General features: G+C 45.4%; 1 protein-coding gene across 1 annotated transcript in view; it reads left to right on the top strand.

The window, feature by feature from the left end:
* The window catches only part of NDUFAF1 (NADH:ubiquinone oxidoreductase complex assembly factor 1), a 113,139-nt gene that overhangs the window by 62,353 nt on the left and 34,915 nt on the right, over positions 1-15,871 (top strand). The window contains exon 3 of the mRNA XM_082242893.1: positions 14,619-14,693. Coding sequence (XP_082099019.1) covers positions 14,619-14,693 — 75 coding nt within the window. The remainder of the gene's footprint in view (positions 1-14,618; positions 14,694-15,871) is intronic.

The following is a 15,871-nucleotide window of genomic DNA, read 5'->3' on the forward strand; positions in this document are numbered from 1 at the left end:
CAGTGGAGGCTCCATAGTGTAAAACCATTGAGATGAGCTTTATTATAAAAGAAAAACACTTACAATAGTGCAGAGTATGCGCGCTAAAAAGTCAAAGCCATCGGCCGGCAAATCCGCCCGTTTTTCCTGGTTACGTGGGTGACGTCAGCATGCTGCGACCCGACGCGTTTCATCACAGCTGACGTCTTTCTGGGGTGACCCCAGGATTTTATAATCAAGCTCGTCTCAATGGTTTTACACTATGGAGCTTCCACTGTTTTATATTTCATGACGGCTGCCTTATTCATCTGTGGACCGTGAGGTTGGGACCAGTGTTGTCACCTAGGTGACACCTACGGCTTGTACACTGTCATGGATATCTCCCCAGGCTTACCTTGGTCGATTGGAATATGGTTGCTCCCTCTGCCTTGATATTTATAAGCCCTATATTAATTGGCTTCTGGTAAGCAGATTTGATATTGGTGATGGATTGAGCACCTGCGGTGAATTTATTGCACAGTCCATTTATTTTCACATACTGTCACACTCTCTATATGGAACCTGTGGACTTTTACTAGAGATTATTCACATACTCATTTATTTTTTTCATTCAACCGATGTATTTGACCATTATTGTGCATTTATATAATTTCTTTCATCTTTTTATGTATCGCATTCCATTATGATTATCACTCAATGCAATTTTTCCACATCTCAGTAATTTAATTCACAGCATTATATTACTTGGGATATTTTGGTTTATTTTGCATGTTATCAAATTTACATTTGAACACTTTAGAGTGATTAATTCATCATTAGTCACTCATTTTTGATCACTTAGCGCAACTTGTTTATTTGTTTTTTGTGGTATTTCACTGGAAGCTGCTGCTTTCACTGTTGTACATTTTTCACTAGCGTGGTTATACTTTTTGTGTTTTTTTTTATGGTCAGTATCCTGTAGGCCTCTTCACTAGTGTACCTCCATTTGGACATTTTGGCCAATAAATTTATAGGTACCTAGTGTGACTCACAGGTAAAGCACCTGGTTGTCGAGGACGGTTTAAATCGATATGGAAAAAAAACTGCTAGTGCTAGCAGAGATCAGGCCTGACTCTGCTAACACTGTTTTTGTGTGTTGGGTTTTTGGAAGTTACAGTAATCTATTGATTACTGCACTTGCTTGGGTGGGGTAGTCTTGGTGGAGGGGCTAAACGCAGGTGCTGGCAGGTGTCGTGGCCGATCCTGCTAACGCTGCATTTTTAGAACCCTAAACTATTGGGGACACTAGTATAGTTCTGATCAGATCAATGATATTGATCTGTTCAGACACTATACTAGTAATGGAGGTGTTTAGTGTGTGTATCACTTGCAATCAAAGGTTTAAATTATATTTCTGACGCTGTCCTAGATTGACACTAACAAGCGTTAATGCTAACTAATGTCACCTGCAGTGGCGGCTGGTGCTCAACATTTTTGGGGGGCGCAAAAAGAAAAATGTAATGGGTATTGCTTTGCGGCAAAAAACGCTGTAAAAATTGCGTGACTTTGAGGTCCCCTGCCAGCACAAATCCCCCCAATCCCTCAACAAACCCCTGCCAGTTAACTTTCCCACTGGCATGAATGGATGGATGGAGGCATGGATAGATGGATGGAGACATGGATAGATGGATGGAGACATGGATGGATGGAGACATGGATGGATGGATGAATCTAGACATGGATGGAGACATGGATTGATGGATAAAGACATGGAGGGATGGAGACATGGATGGATGGACATATGAATAGATGGTGGGATGGATGGATGGAGACATGGATGGATGGATGGATGAATCTAGACATGGATGGATGAATCTAGACATGGATGGAGACATGGATTGATGGATAAAGACATGGAGGGATGGAGACATGGATGGATATATGAATAGATGGATGGAGGCATGGATAGATGGATGGAGACCTGGATAAATGGAGACATGGATGGATGGAAACATGCACATATGGATGGACACATGGATGGATGGAGACATGGATGGATACATGGTTTTGAAGAGCCGACGGTCAGCGCTCTTGGCAGAGCTAAGATCAGAGCGCACAGCACAGTAGCACACTGAGACATGCAGCCTGCAGGGGGACTCGGAGAGAACGGGAGGCTGTGGATCGGCTGCAGAGGGAGAGAGCTGCTTGTCAGCTGCCGGGCCCCACTGACTGTTAAACTGAAGGAGCATGCACGGGGAAAAGCAACCATGAATGTTTTATGGAGGTGACTGGATCAGGGATTGAGAGGTGATGTTTTGGGATCATGTGGTTTCACTTACCTGCTCCGGTTGGCACTCGACTCTGTCTGTGAGATGTCCACGCTGCTCCTCCTTGCTCTGAGTGACGGCGGGCGGGAACCGAGTGAGTCAGAGTGACTGACGCACGCACCGCCCCCACCACGATGTCAGACCGGATGTCCTGAATGATTTGTCCAGGCTGGAGTCTGGACCATGCACAGGACTAGAATGTAGAAGTGGGGAGTGTCAGGGCGCATTGCTCTGGGCCCAGATGACACCCAGAAGGCCGCCAATCGGCTCTCTCCACGTGGGATGCTAACCCCCCCATAGACTTTAATAGGTCAGGTGCCCCTAGTTGGCTTTAAAGGGTATTTTTTTTTCTTTGAAGATTGGGGGGGTGGCGCCCCCTATTGACCGGCCGCCACTGGTCACCTGTGAAACTAATATAGTGATCAGAAAAATGATCTGTACACTATAAAATTGACACTGTGACAGGGCAATGAAGGGGTCAACTGGGGGTGATCAGGGAGTTAAATCTTTATTGGGGGAGTGGCGGGTACCCTAAACCTATTTGGGACAAACTAACGGTAGCTAACGCCAAATGAAGCCATAAGGCCCACTATCCCAGTAATCAGCAAAACCGCTATATACTGTATATACTGTGCACTGTGACAGGGAGTGAAAGGGTTAACTGGGGGTGATCAGGGGGTTAAATGTGCTTATCTGAGGTGGTGTATGTGTAGTGCTTGGTGTCCTCAGTTAGATGCTTTCTCCTCTCAAGCTGGAACCGTAAAGGGCTCCACGAGGGAAGAGAGTAGCATTTCCTGTGCCTGTGTTTACAAAACACAGGCACAGGACGGTCTGCCATTGGTCAGAACCGATTGCCAGGACCAGGCCAAAAATCATTGGCCTGGACCTGATGATTGATCGATTCTGTACCGAAAAAGACCATCGCGGAGACGGAGGCTGCGCTCCTGCCCGTCCCCGAGCCATACTTGCGACCGATGTAGCCCCACGTCGGTACGTGCAGGAGGGGCTGCCTGCCGCAGTATATCTGTGGCGGGCGGTCCAGAACCGTTTAAAAAATGGGGTTCCCCTGGTGCAACAATGGACCCTGCAGAACTTTCTCCCCCACCTGAACTCTTCAAGGAGGCCGCAAGGCTCTGCGGATCCCAGCTATCCATAGATGCACTGTCTACGGTCTTCTAAATCCTTTGTGTCCCAGGTGGAGGTGGCCTGTAAGAGAGAGGTGCCAAAAAACGCCCCCACCTACCCCTGCCTCATCTGATGTATCAGATTCTTAATCTGATTCAGCCATCGCAGACGTGAGTCTCCCTGCCAGGTCTACTACCTTGTGCCCTGTCCCCTCTGATAGTGAGGATGACACCTTTCCCTCCGTCACCGTGCAAGAAAAGGAGCTGATGGATGCACTGGTTGTTTCCATGCCTGAGACCCTAAAAATGGAGGACATAGCTGCGACTGAGGCGCAGCTTATGTTTGGCAGTCACAAGCCATCCGGAGCGGTAAAGGTTTTCCCCCTTCCCGCGTATTTTGACAACATGGTCAAAAAAGAATGGGACCGCCCAAAGCGTACCCCCTGGATTGCCTAAGCGGATTGCTAGACGCTACCCCGTTGAGGAGTGCTTTATTAAAAAGTGGACTGTGCCACCTACGGTGGACCCTCCGGTCTCCAGACTGAATAAAGCTACCATGATCCCAGTAGAGGATTCCCCGTCCTTTAGCCACTTCTGGACCGGAAGGATTTGCCCCCTTAATGACCAGACCATTTTTATTGATTCGGCACTGCGTTACTTTAATGGAAAATTGTATGGTTGTGCGACGCTGTACCCAAATACAATTGATTTCCTTTTTTCCCACAAATAGAGCTTTCTTTTGGTGGTATTTGAACACCTCTGCGGTTTTTAGATTTTGAGCTATAAACAAAAAAAGAGGGACAATTTTGAAAAAAACGCCATATTTTATACTTTCTGCTATAAAACATTCCCAATAAAAAAAGATGTAAAAAATTTAATTTTTTTATCCGTTTAGGCCAATTTGTATTCGGCTACATATTTTTGGTAAAAGAAATCCCAAAAAGGGTATTTTAATTGGTTTGCGCAAAAGTTATACCGTTTTACAAACTACGGGATAGATTTTTTTTGGACTTTTTTATTTTTTTTTTTTTTTTTAGTAATGGCAGCGATCTGTGATTTTTAGCAGGGCTGCGACATTGCGGCGGACAGATCGGACCCCTGACATTTTTGGCACTTTTTGGGGACCAGTGACACTAATACAGTAATCAGTACTAAATAATATGCACTGTTAATGTATAAATGACACTGGCAGGGAAGGGGTTAATACTGGGGGTGATCAAGAGGTTAAATTTATGCCTATATGCTTACTGACTGTGTGTGGGGGGGGGGGGGGGGGTTCTGTGACAGGCACAGACAGGTCGCAGTTTAAGCTGATCTGTCCCTGCCTGTCTGAGAGAAGTTCCGCCTGCTTTGTTTACATAAGCAGGCAGGTCTTCTCTCAGTTTCCCGGATGATCGCGCAAGGGCAGTGGCAATCACCGCTGCTCCTCCCGCGGCCCACCTCCTGCTGTGTCTAAACACAGCGGGAGTGTGGCTCCGGTGGCACGTGCACGCTACGGAAACCACATGCACTCCCGTCACGTAGTACTACATGACTAGACACAGCCGAGCCGCCCTGCTGCAAAAAAAAAAGGCGGCGGGCCGTCGGCAAGTGGTTAAGGATTCGGTGGATAGAAAGGTGGAGTCTGTGGCCCGCAATTTGGACTCCCTGGCGGGGTCTGCACGAAGACCGGTGTTTCCTATTGCCCTTGTGTCGCAAACCTTGCCTGAATAAGCAAAGTTACTACGTCGTGACCTGGAGGGGGTACAACTCCCCCCTGCCTTTGCGGAGCTGACGGACCAGTTGCTGCAGGGGCTGCAATATGTATTTGTTTGCGATGCCTCACTGGATGCGTCTCCAATATTGGCCCGACTGTCTTTGTCAGCAGTGGTTTTCCGGCGTATACTTTATCTAAAATGCTGGTCTGCGGATCAGACCTCCAAAGAAGGCCTTGACTGATCTACCTTTTCAAGGTGATCGCCTGTTTGGGGCTGCCCTTGATTACATTATCAAAGGTCTTACAGGGGGTAAGAGTACCTTTCGTCCCTCAAGGACAAGTGATAAAGGATCGAAGACCTTCAAGGCCTCCTCGGGTGGCTCCAAGCGACCCTGATCTAGCAAACAGAAATCAGGTTTCTCCAGGCCTGCAGATAAGACCCCTTCAGCATGAAGGTGCGCCCTCACCCGTATCTGGGGTGGGGGGACTTCTTTGCCGGTTCCCGGACCTGTGGCTATCCCGTATACAAGACAAGTGGGTTCACGAGAGGATACGGTCCAGTTACAAGATCGAGTTTCAATCTGTCCCGCCGGTAAGGTTTTTCCCTTCCAACGTACGACCTCCCCGGATCACTTGCAGGCTCTTTGGGGAGGTACAGGACCTGTTACAACAAGGAGTAATATGCCTCGTTTCCACTGAGCGGAACGGTACAGGTCGGGACAGATAGGAAGGGTGTTAATGGTCCGTACTATTCAGTTGAGCGTTTCCACTGCAAGTCGGACCGCCAGGGTCCATGCGGGGCGTACACAAATGCCTAGCGTGGCGTCACACTAGTGCGACAACAGACGTGACGCTACAAACAACAACAACAACAATGGAGGTCATCCAGCAGCTCCTCTTTGCTCTACTTGGCTTTTGGTTCTTAGTAATCAAAATACATGCCACACTGTGTGAGAGAAGGTTACGAGCGGCAAAGCGAAACACAGCAGAAAAGAGAAGAAACTTTTGGCTTGGGTCTTTAGTCAGGAGGAGAAGTACACCTTTGTGCGGCAAAGACAAAGACGGCAGCGTTATAGGGTAAGCAACATTATGCCATTTGTCATGTAATATTTCTACCTGTATTAAAAAGTAAAATAATACAGAATATGACAAAATCTAATATAAGATGGGAAGGATATACAGTACATATGTATTTAACAACATACATGTTGTACACGTATGTAAACATGCACATTTGAAGTATTAAATCTTGTGCATAAATAATAATTAGTAGTATAATGAGTATTTATGTAGAAGGTGTAATATTCAAATGTGCAAATTTACATACGTATGCAACATGTATGTTGTTAAATACATAATGTACTGTATATCCTTCCCATCTTATATTAGATCTTTGCAGATTCTGTATTTTTTTATTTATGTAAAAGGTGTAATACTTGCAATGTGTACTCATTGCTCACTTTTATACATGATGCTATCTGGCCGTGTAAAATATAGTATGTTGTATTAATATGTTTTTATTATTTGTGATATGGTAACATCTGTGGTTTCTTCTTTTAAAGATGCCTTTCCTTTTGTCAAAGCAGCGCTGCTGACCAGTCATTTGGGCTCACCCCCGCGCCAATGAGTGGTGGGATGTGACCGTCCCAGGATTCACACACACACACACACACACACACACACACACACACAGTGGGTGCACAATTTCCGAATATCAGGGGAAACCTTTTCATACCTTTGTGCAAGGCTACATCCAGCGATGGAGAAGCAAAGCACAAACTTCAGAGACTGTTTGCCGATGAGGAAAAGAGTTGCCATTGCACTGTGGAAGCTGGCTACCAACAGTGAATACAGAAGTATAGGTCATCTTTTTGGTGTCAGTAAATCCTCAATGTGCCGGTGTGTGCAGGACTTCTGTAAGGCTGTCTGCACATTGCTAGCTCCTGAAATTTTTCATTTTCCAGACAGGGAAAAGCTTAAAGACATTATTATGTGCTCGGGGACTCCCTACCCTTTAAAAAATTGACTCCTGAAACCATTTCCTGACAATGGCCGCCTGACACCAGAACAACAAACCTACAACAAGAAAACATCCAGGGCACGGGTCGTAGTTGAAAATGCTTTTGGAAGACTTAAAGGTAGGTGGCGGTGTCTTATGAAGAGGAATGACCGTGACATTGAACTTGTCAAATCTATGGTGCTTACTTGCTGTGCTCTTCACAATCTTTGTGAAAGTCATGGAGAAGACTTCCACCAGGATTGGAATACGTCTGCAGAAGAGCCAGTACGGGTAATAGCACAGGATATTGAAGAGGAGTGCAATGAAATACGTCAGGCTCTGATGCGGCACCTCAACGCCTACCATGATTGTTTTAAAGTTTTATTAAAGTTTTACATTAATGACTCAGACACACCCAAAGTCGCTTATGTTTTTATTCCACAAAAAAAAATATTCTTTCTATATTTTCTTACAAGAAATTTAAAAAAATAAAACATTTTTTACAAAAAAAAAAATTACCAAACAAAAAAGGGTACAGGTCCTGTGCTGACTGACAGGCACTATTGCCTTGGCGGTGGCCTGGGATCACGACTGGCTCCCAGCACTTGAACAAGCTGCCCAAGGACACCAAGGAAGGCCTGGTTGAAGGTAGCCAACTGCTCCATCTGCTGCAGGGCAATCTCAGCCTCCTGACGCAGTGCCTGTAACCACCGCTCAGAAAGGGTCTCCATCCTTTCCTCTACCGCCCTCATATCCTCAATAGCTTTGCGCAGATCCATCTGCAACCGTCTCCTTTCACCTGGAATATACAAAATACCAGAATATTGATTTAAGAAAATGCACAATTATAACTTTCACTCTGATCATTATGTCTTACCTGTGTGACGTGGTGCATTTGGTGTACTCTGTGGTTGGCTTGGTGTTGACGCAATCATACTGGTGCTGCTGAAAGACGTCGATGGACCATCGTCTGAAAAGTTTGAGGTATCATTGGAGAGTCCATCAACAGTATCTGAAAATGCACATATTAAGGGTTTAATACACAAACAACGAGAATAAGACACGGTGTACTATCTTATGGCAGTTATCATCAGGTAGAAAACAATGGGATGCAGAGTAGGTAAAAAAATGAGATGCCTATCCTCTTCTGTACAGGTATTTAAATAAAAAATAATGGAACTATATCAGTTTAAAGGCTAAGGTAGAATGAGAGTATCAGAAATCTCTTATCTTTTCTACAGTTGTCTTTTTTCTCATACATAGGGACTGATTTATACAGACAGTACATATCCCTATCCATTCTTTGATTAACTTTACTTGGTTAAAGTGCACTGTGGCTGCTTGAAATCATGCATGATAGCCTTTAATAGTAGTTTTATGCATATTCAGCACCTATTGATATTATCAAGCCCATACTAATTAAGCAAAACACCAGTTACACATTTTTCATGAATTATACAAAACAGTGCAGCGCTTATCCCTACCATTTTCTTTCAGTCCACTGTACAAATACAATTACATTTTTGGTGCAAAGAGTTAATGGTTTTGTGCAGTTATTTTTATAAATGGTTAGCATAGGGAAAGCCAATGCCAAGCAGGGAAAAAAAAAAAAACTTCCCAACAGGATCTATCATGGATTCGAGAAGTGCAGATGAAGATGCAGAGTCCAGACCTCCTTCCCTGCCTTGGTTTGCCGGCCTTTGCCCGTAAATGGCGTCCATGGCATCGTACCAATTCCAAGTACTTCGACTGTTTCCACTACAGCTGTTGGCATCCTTAATTTTTTTTATATTGGCCTTTAAGCTTCTTAAGCTTTGCCCTACACTGACCTGACGTCCGTTCAAATCCCTGGGAAATATCTTTATACACTCACTGTTTCTCACTGATCCATCAAGCTCACTCTGAATAACGCTGTCCGTAATTATAGTTAGGAAAGTGGATAGTTCCTGAGTCGACCAGACCTTGCCGTTATTTGCAGGAATCCTTCTCCTATATCTGGACTGAACTGCGCTTTCGTTTGAGGACAGCAGTGAAGTTTTCCTGTCCGTCAATCAGTGGAATATATCGTGTGATGCCAGTAGCTCCGCCCTTACCATACCATTTCCTATGGCCCTACATCTGAAGGAGGACCTCTAATGGTGCGGTTTGGTTCGGTTGTATGGGCCACTTTCATAATGGAAACACTCAAAATAGCATAGCGTACCGAACCGTTCCGCTCAGTGGAAACGAGGCAATAGTTCCAGTTCTGTCTTCGGAACGTTTTCAGGGCTTTTACTCAAACCTGTTTATGGTCCCCAGGAAGGAAGGCAAGGTGCGTCCAATCCTGGACCTAAAGGCACTGAATTGCTTCGTGCGAGTTCAGAAATTTAAGATGGAATCCATTGGCACGGTGGTGGCTTCCCTATATCAGGGGGATTTCCTGGCCTCCATAGACATCAAAGATGCCTACCTTCACATTTCGATATGTGCAGGACATCAACTGTTTCTTTGTTTTGCCGTGGGAGAGGTTCACTATCAGTTTGTGGCGTTACCCTTTGGTCTCGCCTCTGCTCCTCGGATCTTCACAAAGGTGTTGGCTCCAGTCTGGGCATTGTTACGCCAGCGGGGGATATCGGTCTTGGGTTACCTGGACGATCTACTTCTCCATGCAGAGCCTTCCATGGTGCTGGTGACAAACTTGGAGATCACATGAGAACTGGAGGGGTTCGGTGGATTCTGAACCTTCAGAAGTCGTCCCTGGTTCTTTCTATGAGACTGAACTATCTGGGCCTGACTTTGGATTCGTCCTCAGCAAGGGTGTTTCTTTCTCCAGAAAAACTTCAAAAGCTCCATTGTAGGTTGTAGCTTCGGACTTGTGGGACTGATGGTGTCGTCCTTCAAGGCGGTCCCTTTCGCTCAATTCCGCACGGGAATCCTTCAGAAGGAACTCCTTCTCAAATGGAACAAATATCCAAATTCCCTGGACAATCAGATTCAGCTGAACCGGGGGACCCAGGGGTTCCCTGAAATGGTGGCTTCAGTCCCCAACGCTCAATCTAGGAAAATCCTTCCTCCCCTCTATTTGGGACAGTGATCATCACTGATGCCAGTCTGTCTGGGTGGGGAGGTGTTCTAGGCCAGCTTTCTGCTCAAGAGGTCTGGTCTCTGGAGAAATCCAGGTTACCGATCAATGTTCATGAGCTGAGAGCGATCAGGCTTTGCCTAGTCCACTGGATGGAGTACCTTCAAGGCTGTCCAGTGCGCATTTAATCGGACAATGCCACGGCTGTGGCTTATGTCAATCACCAAGGGGGCACCAAGAGTGTCCTTGTGGCCTTAGAGGTGGCGAGCATCCGTCGATGGGCGGAACGCTCTGTTCCAGCTCTTTCCGCCGTTTACATTCCAGAAGTGGAAAATGGGCAGGCGGATTACTTCAGTCGGTAGACCTTGGATCCAGGGGAATGGTCTCTCCACACAGATGTGTTCCAGCAGTTGTGCCTTCGTTGGGGCACTCCAGACGTAGATCTATTGGCATCTCGGATCAACAGGAAAGTGCAGAGGTTTGTGGCCTGATCTCGGGACCCTCTGGCAGACGCCACAGACGTGCTGGTGGCTCCGTGTGGTCAGTATCGGCTGATTTATGCTTTTCCCCCTCTCAACTTGCTGCCAAGACTGCTTCGCAGGATCGAGGCGAAAGGGATTCCGGTCATCCTTGTGGCTCCGGACTGGCCTCGCCGAGCTTGGTACGCCGACCATGGTCAGGCTAGTCTCAGACGTTCCTTGGAGACTTCCCCTCAGGGAGGATCTACTGTCTTAAGGGCCGATCTTCCATCCTACTTTACAGTCGCTGAATTTGATGGCTTGGCTGTTAAAAGCCAGGTGCTGAAGGACAGGGGATTGTCTGCTTCAGTAATTCCCACTCTGCTTAAAGCGAGAAAAGCGACTTCTAGAAAGGGCTATCATCTCACGTGGAAGCCGTATATTGCGTGGTGTGAGTCTATTGGGGTTCCCCCTCACTCTTACTCGGTGGCTCGGATCCTGGCCTTGCTTCAACGGGGACTTGATGAAAAATTGGCCTTGAGTACTATCCAGGGTCAGGTCTTGGTCTTGGCAATTTTCTTCCAGAGGCCACTAGCCACCCATTCCCTGGTGCGTAACTTTATCCAGGGGGTGCGACACTTGGCACCGCCGGGGCGACCTCTGTTGCCACCTTGGGACCTTAATTTGGTGCTGTTGGTTCTCCAGAAACCTCCCTTTGAAAATATTCAGGAGATATCCCTGCTTACCTTATCCCAGAAGGTGGCCTTCTTGGTGGCTATTACTTCTGCGTGCAGGATGTCGGAACTGGTGGCGTTGTCCTGTCATTCTCCCTATCTGGTGGTTTACAGGGATAAAGTGGTGCTTCATCCGAATCCGTCCTTCCTTCCGAAGGTGGTTTCCAGTTTCCACTTAAATGAAGACATTGTGTTGCCCTCGTGTCCTAAGCCTCAACATCCCAAGGAATTTGTACTACATACTTTGGATGAGGTTTAGGCAATCAGGGTGTACTTGGCGACTACTGAATCTTTTCAGAAGTCTGATTTGCTCTTTGTACTCATGGATAGACCAAGGAAAGGGCGACCTGCGTCTGCTGCGACTATTTCCGGATGGATCAGACAGATGGTTGTGCAGGCTTATTCAATTAAGGGTCAGGTTCCACCTTTCCCTGTTAAGGCACATTCTACTTGGGCGCTTAGTGCTTCCTGGGCCTTTTTGCCACCAAGCATCTGTGGTTCAGATCTGCATGGCGGCAACCTGGTCGTCTGTTCATACCTTTACAAAGTTTTATAAGGTGGATGTGCTGGCATCTGCAGATACCTCTTTGGCCGCAAAGTGTTGCAGGCTGCTGTTTTTTAAGGGTGTTTTTTAGTCTCCCTTGAGGGTGTTTGTTTTTTTTCAGGTGGGTCTCATCTTGTTGTTCTGATGAGTTCTATGTTGCCTGTTTGGCTATGTTTCAGCCTTGGGGAATTATTTTCTGCTGTTCCCACCCCTCATCTTTAAGGCACTGCTTTGGGACTTCTCCACTGCTATGAAGTACGGAGACTGCGCCCGTCAATGAACGACAGAGAAAATTGGATTTTTGTCTTACCGTAAAATCCTTTTCTCTGAAGTTCATTGACGGACACAGTCTCTGTTCATAACAGTAGGGTTATACTGCCCCCTACAGGAGTAGGACACTAGGAAGACAAAAAAGATGTTGTTTTTTATCAAACAGTGTCAGAGAAAACAATACCAACCCAACTCAAAATAGAGGGGCGGGTCCGTCAATGAACTTCAGAGAAAAGGATTTTACAAAACACAGTACCCACCCCTCTATTTTGAGTTGGGTTGGTATTGTTTTCTCTGACACTGCTTTGATACAAAACTGACATCCTGTAGCAGGAAGAGAGGGTGTACCCCCGGGACTACCCATGGGCGTAGCCAGAACTTTTTTCTGCCTAGTGTCCTACTCCTCTAGGGGGCAGTATAAACCTACTGTTATGAAGAACAGAGACGGCATCCGTCAATGAACTTAAGAGAAAAGGATTTTACGGTAAGAAAAAAAAAAACTTTTTTTTTTTTTTCACAAAGTTGTCATTTTAACAATTTAATTCTCGCACACAGCATTGGCATACATACAGTTACACACCATAACACATTCTGCTACACCTCCTGAGTATGTTGATATCACATGTGTGAGACTTTTTCATAGGAGTCCAAAATCCAAGGAGCACCTTTGGGCTTTCAAGGAACATACGTAAATTTACATGTCTAATTTCCTGACTACCTATTACATTTCTTTAGTCCCTGAGTGCCGGGACAGGAGAAACTCCCACAAAATGATGACATCTTGAAAAGCAAATGCTCTTGGATATTTTCTGAAAGTCATAGTTTTTTGAAAAATGGTTTTTGTTTTTGTTTTTTTTACACAAAGTTGTCAATAAAAAGGTATTTCTAACGCACGTCATCATCTAAGTAGAATTGCACCCCAAAACACATTCCATGTATACCACCTGTGTGAGACTTTTTCACAGCCTAATCATATAGAGAATCCCAAAATTCCAGGGAGCACCTTCAGGCTTTCAACGGGCATAAATTACTATGAAGTATTAATTTCCTGATTACCTATCAGGTTTTTGGAGGCCCTGGAGCACCAGGAGAGTGGAAACGTTCACAAAATGACCACATTTTGGAGAGTAAATACTCTAAGGTATTTTTTAAGACTTAATTTTTTGCCACAAGTTTTGGGAAATTTCAGGGGATAAAAAAAATGAAAATTCACTTTCCCACAAAGTCTCACATACACAGTACGGGCATACTTAGAATTACAACCCAAAACACATTCCTACTCCGGAGTATGGGGGATACCACATGTTCTTCACTGTTTGGACTGATTATGTACTTCAGTATCTTGTGTATCACACACACCAACCAATTGTGTCAAATCCAAAGTACTCTAATAGTCTCCTTCATATGAGTGGTCAGGTAATATAGCTTAGTGTAGCATCACCTATTGCAGTCCCCATTTCTAAAAGGAAAGCAAGCCTAGCCTACTAGTACGTGGCTGCCCTCAGGAATGCCATGTTCACTGGCCAGGAAGTTCAGGAGGCTGAATAAAGGAACACAAGGTTCCAGGAATTGTCCACGGGGGATGGCTGTGACCGGTGTTTTGCAGGACTTAAGACAGACCTCCAGATGGGTCAATTCAGCAGGCAGGCAGAGACATGGTCAGCAAACAGGCAAAAGATCGGTCTAGGCAGAGGCATAGTTGGCAAACAGGCAAACGATCGGTCCAGGCAGTAACATGGTTAATAAACAGGCCAGGGTCAGTACAGGCGGCATGCAGAGGCAACATTGCTGTGTTGTAGCAGTGATAAAGAATACTGTTGCTGGCTGCACTGGTCTGGTGACAGTGGGACCGCTACCCCTTTTATCTACAGGGGCAGCAGTGTACACATGCCACAATTGCAATGCTTTGTTCGCAGCTGTGACAAGAATTGTACCCTCTGTGTGCCCTCTGATTGTGACCCATTCAAGTGAAGGTCTTTGTGCTGTGTTCAAGGGGTAAAAGCAGGTAGTGAGGAGGTGATACAATGCCTCCCCACTGCCTGTCAAATGCTCTCTAAAAAGAGCATCTTCTGAGAGCATCGCACATCTGAATAAGTTCGTATGGTCACACTGGGACTGGTGTGGCAGTTATCAGGGACACTGGCACTAGTGTAACTGTTTGTTTTGTTTTTTGTTTTTTTTTGTTTTTTTTCTCCATACAGTTACTAGAGCAGTGCAGTGACACCATAGTGGCATTAGCCCTGTACCCTGATCTGTGACCTGTTGTGTCCAAGGGACAGGTACATCCTTCCAGATTGATGCTTGCCCAGCCCTGGTCATTTATAAAGTGTCTGGGCAGGAAGTACTTAGGGAAATGAGGGGCTTTTTCTTTCTTTGTATGTAGGCTTTGTGACCCTACAGCCACTTTCTAATTCTTTTGTCAATTCTGCTAATTTATTTTAACACAGATTCCTTTGTCCAAGTTCTTCATGAGCAGTCGTGGCAGAGTCCAGGATGGCCAGTATCCTCTATGGCCAGACAAGGTATGTAATCCTAGAAGGCCTACCAACACCTAAAATGTTAAAACCGTATCTGAGAGTGTCTGAGAAATGTTTCATAATATTCACAGAAATAATTTTGTTTTGAGCAGTGATGAGTCACTAACACACTTAGGAAATGTAGACACTCTGTTACAAAAGTCCATACTGACTACTTGGCATTAGGGATGGAGAGCTGGCCTTTTTGAATACAAAACATTATTTTATTCTGTTCATTATTGTGGCCAGAAAACTCTCCCTAGCTAGACTTTGGAAACAGAACGATTCTTAGGGAAGAGTTAGGAAATTGGCCAACGAAAGCATGGGACACCTGGGAACAAGTGAGAAGCCAGGACATTATAGTCAGTGGAAAGGGATGTAAAGGACCACAGGGAACCATTAGCAACTGTGTGAGAAAAAAGGGTAATTTTATATTTTACCTATGCCTGTGGATCCGGCAGAGTATAAAAATGTGATAACACCACCATGTGATTGCACCACAGCAGAACATTTTGAGATGTATGTGGTATAGTCTCGTATGCTCACCCTGATTGCCAAGCTTTAAAAGTAGTGACCATGGAGGGGGTCAAGGGGTAGAGGCCTTAAGACCACAGAAAAGAAGGGGTTGAAGGGCTTTCAAGGAATTTAGTACCACCGCCTCCAAAATCGTAGAGGTATTATATCTGCCAGGGCATAGCCACCACCTAGCTTTTACCAGCTGTGACCCCAGATAGTATTTTTAGCAATCCAGAAGGGCTAAGCCCCCCCTGGAGGCAGGTCTCATGAATGTTGTCAATTTGTATCCTGGTGGACGAGATCCCCACAGGAAGGAAGAAAAGAGTTGGTTTAGTTGTATAAAAAAATATTTCCGAATCCTTTGGGGCGAATGCCTAAAAAGGTAAGTACATTTAAGGAGTATTTTTATTTTTAGTCAATGTATGCCCCCAAGGAGGGACAAGGGTAGGTTCTCCCCAGCTGAACTTTTGTAGCCTGGTACACTGGAAGGAGATTGAGCCTAGCATAATCCACAGCACACAGAGATACAATCACACCCAAATATTTAAATTCCTCTACCCATTGCAACTGCAATGTCATTGGAGCAGATTTCCAAGCATCAGGGTCAGTTAGAAAGAGTAGAGTTTTAGACCAATTAACTTTCAGTCAAGTAACATAAGAGAACACTT

This window comes from Pelophylax lessonae, assembly GCF_965119305.1.
Source record: "Pelophylax lessonae genome assembly, chromosome: 13".
NCBI classification, from domain to species: domain Eukaryota; kingdom Metazoa; phylum Chordata; class Amphibia; order Anura; family Ranidae; genus Pelophylax; species Pelophylax lessonae.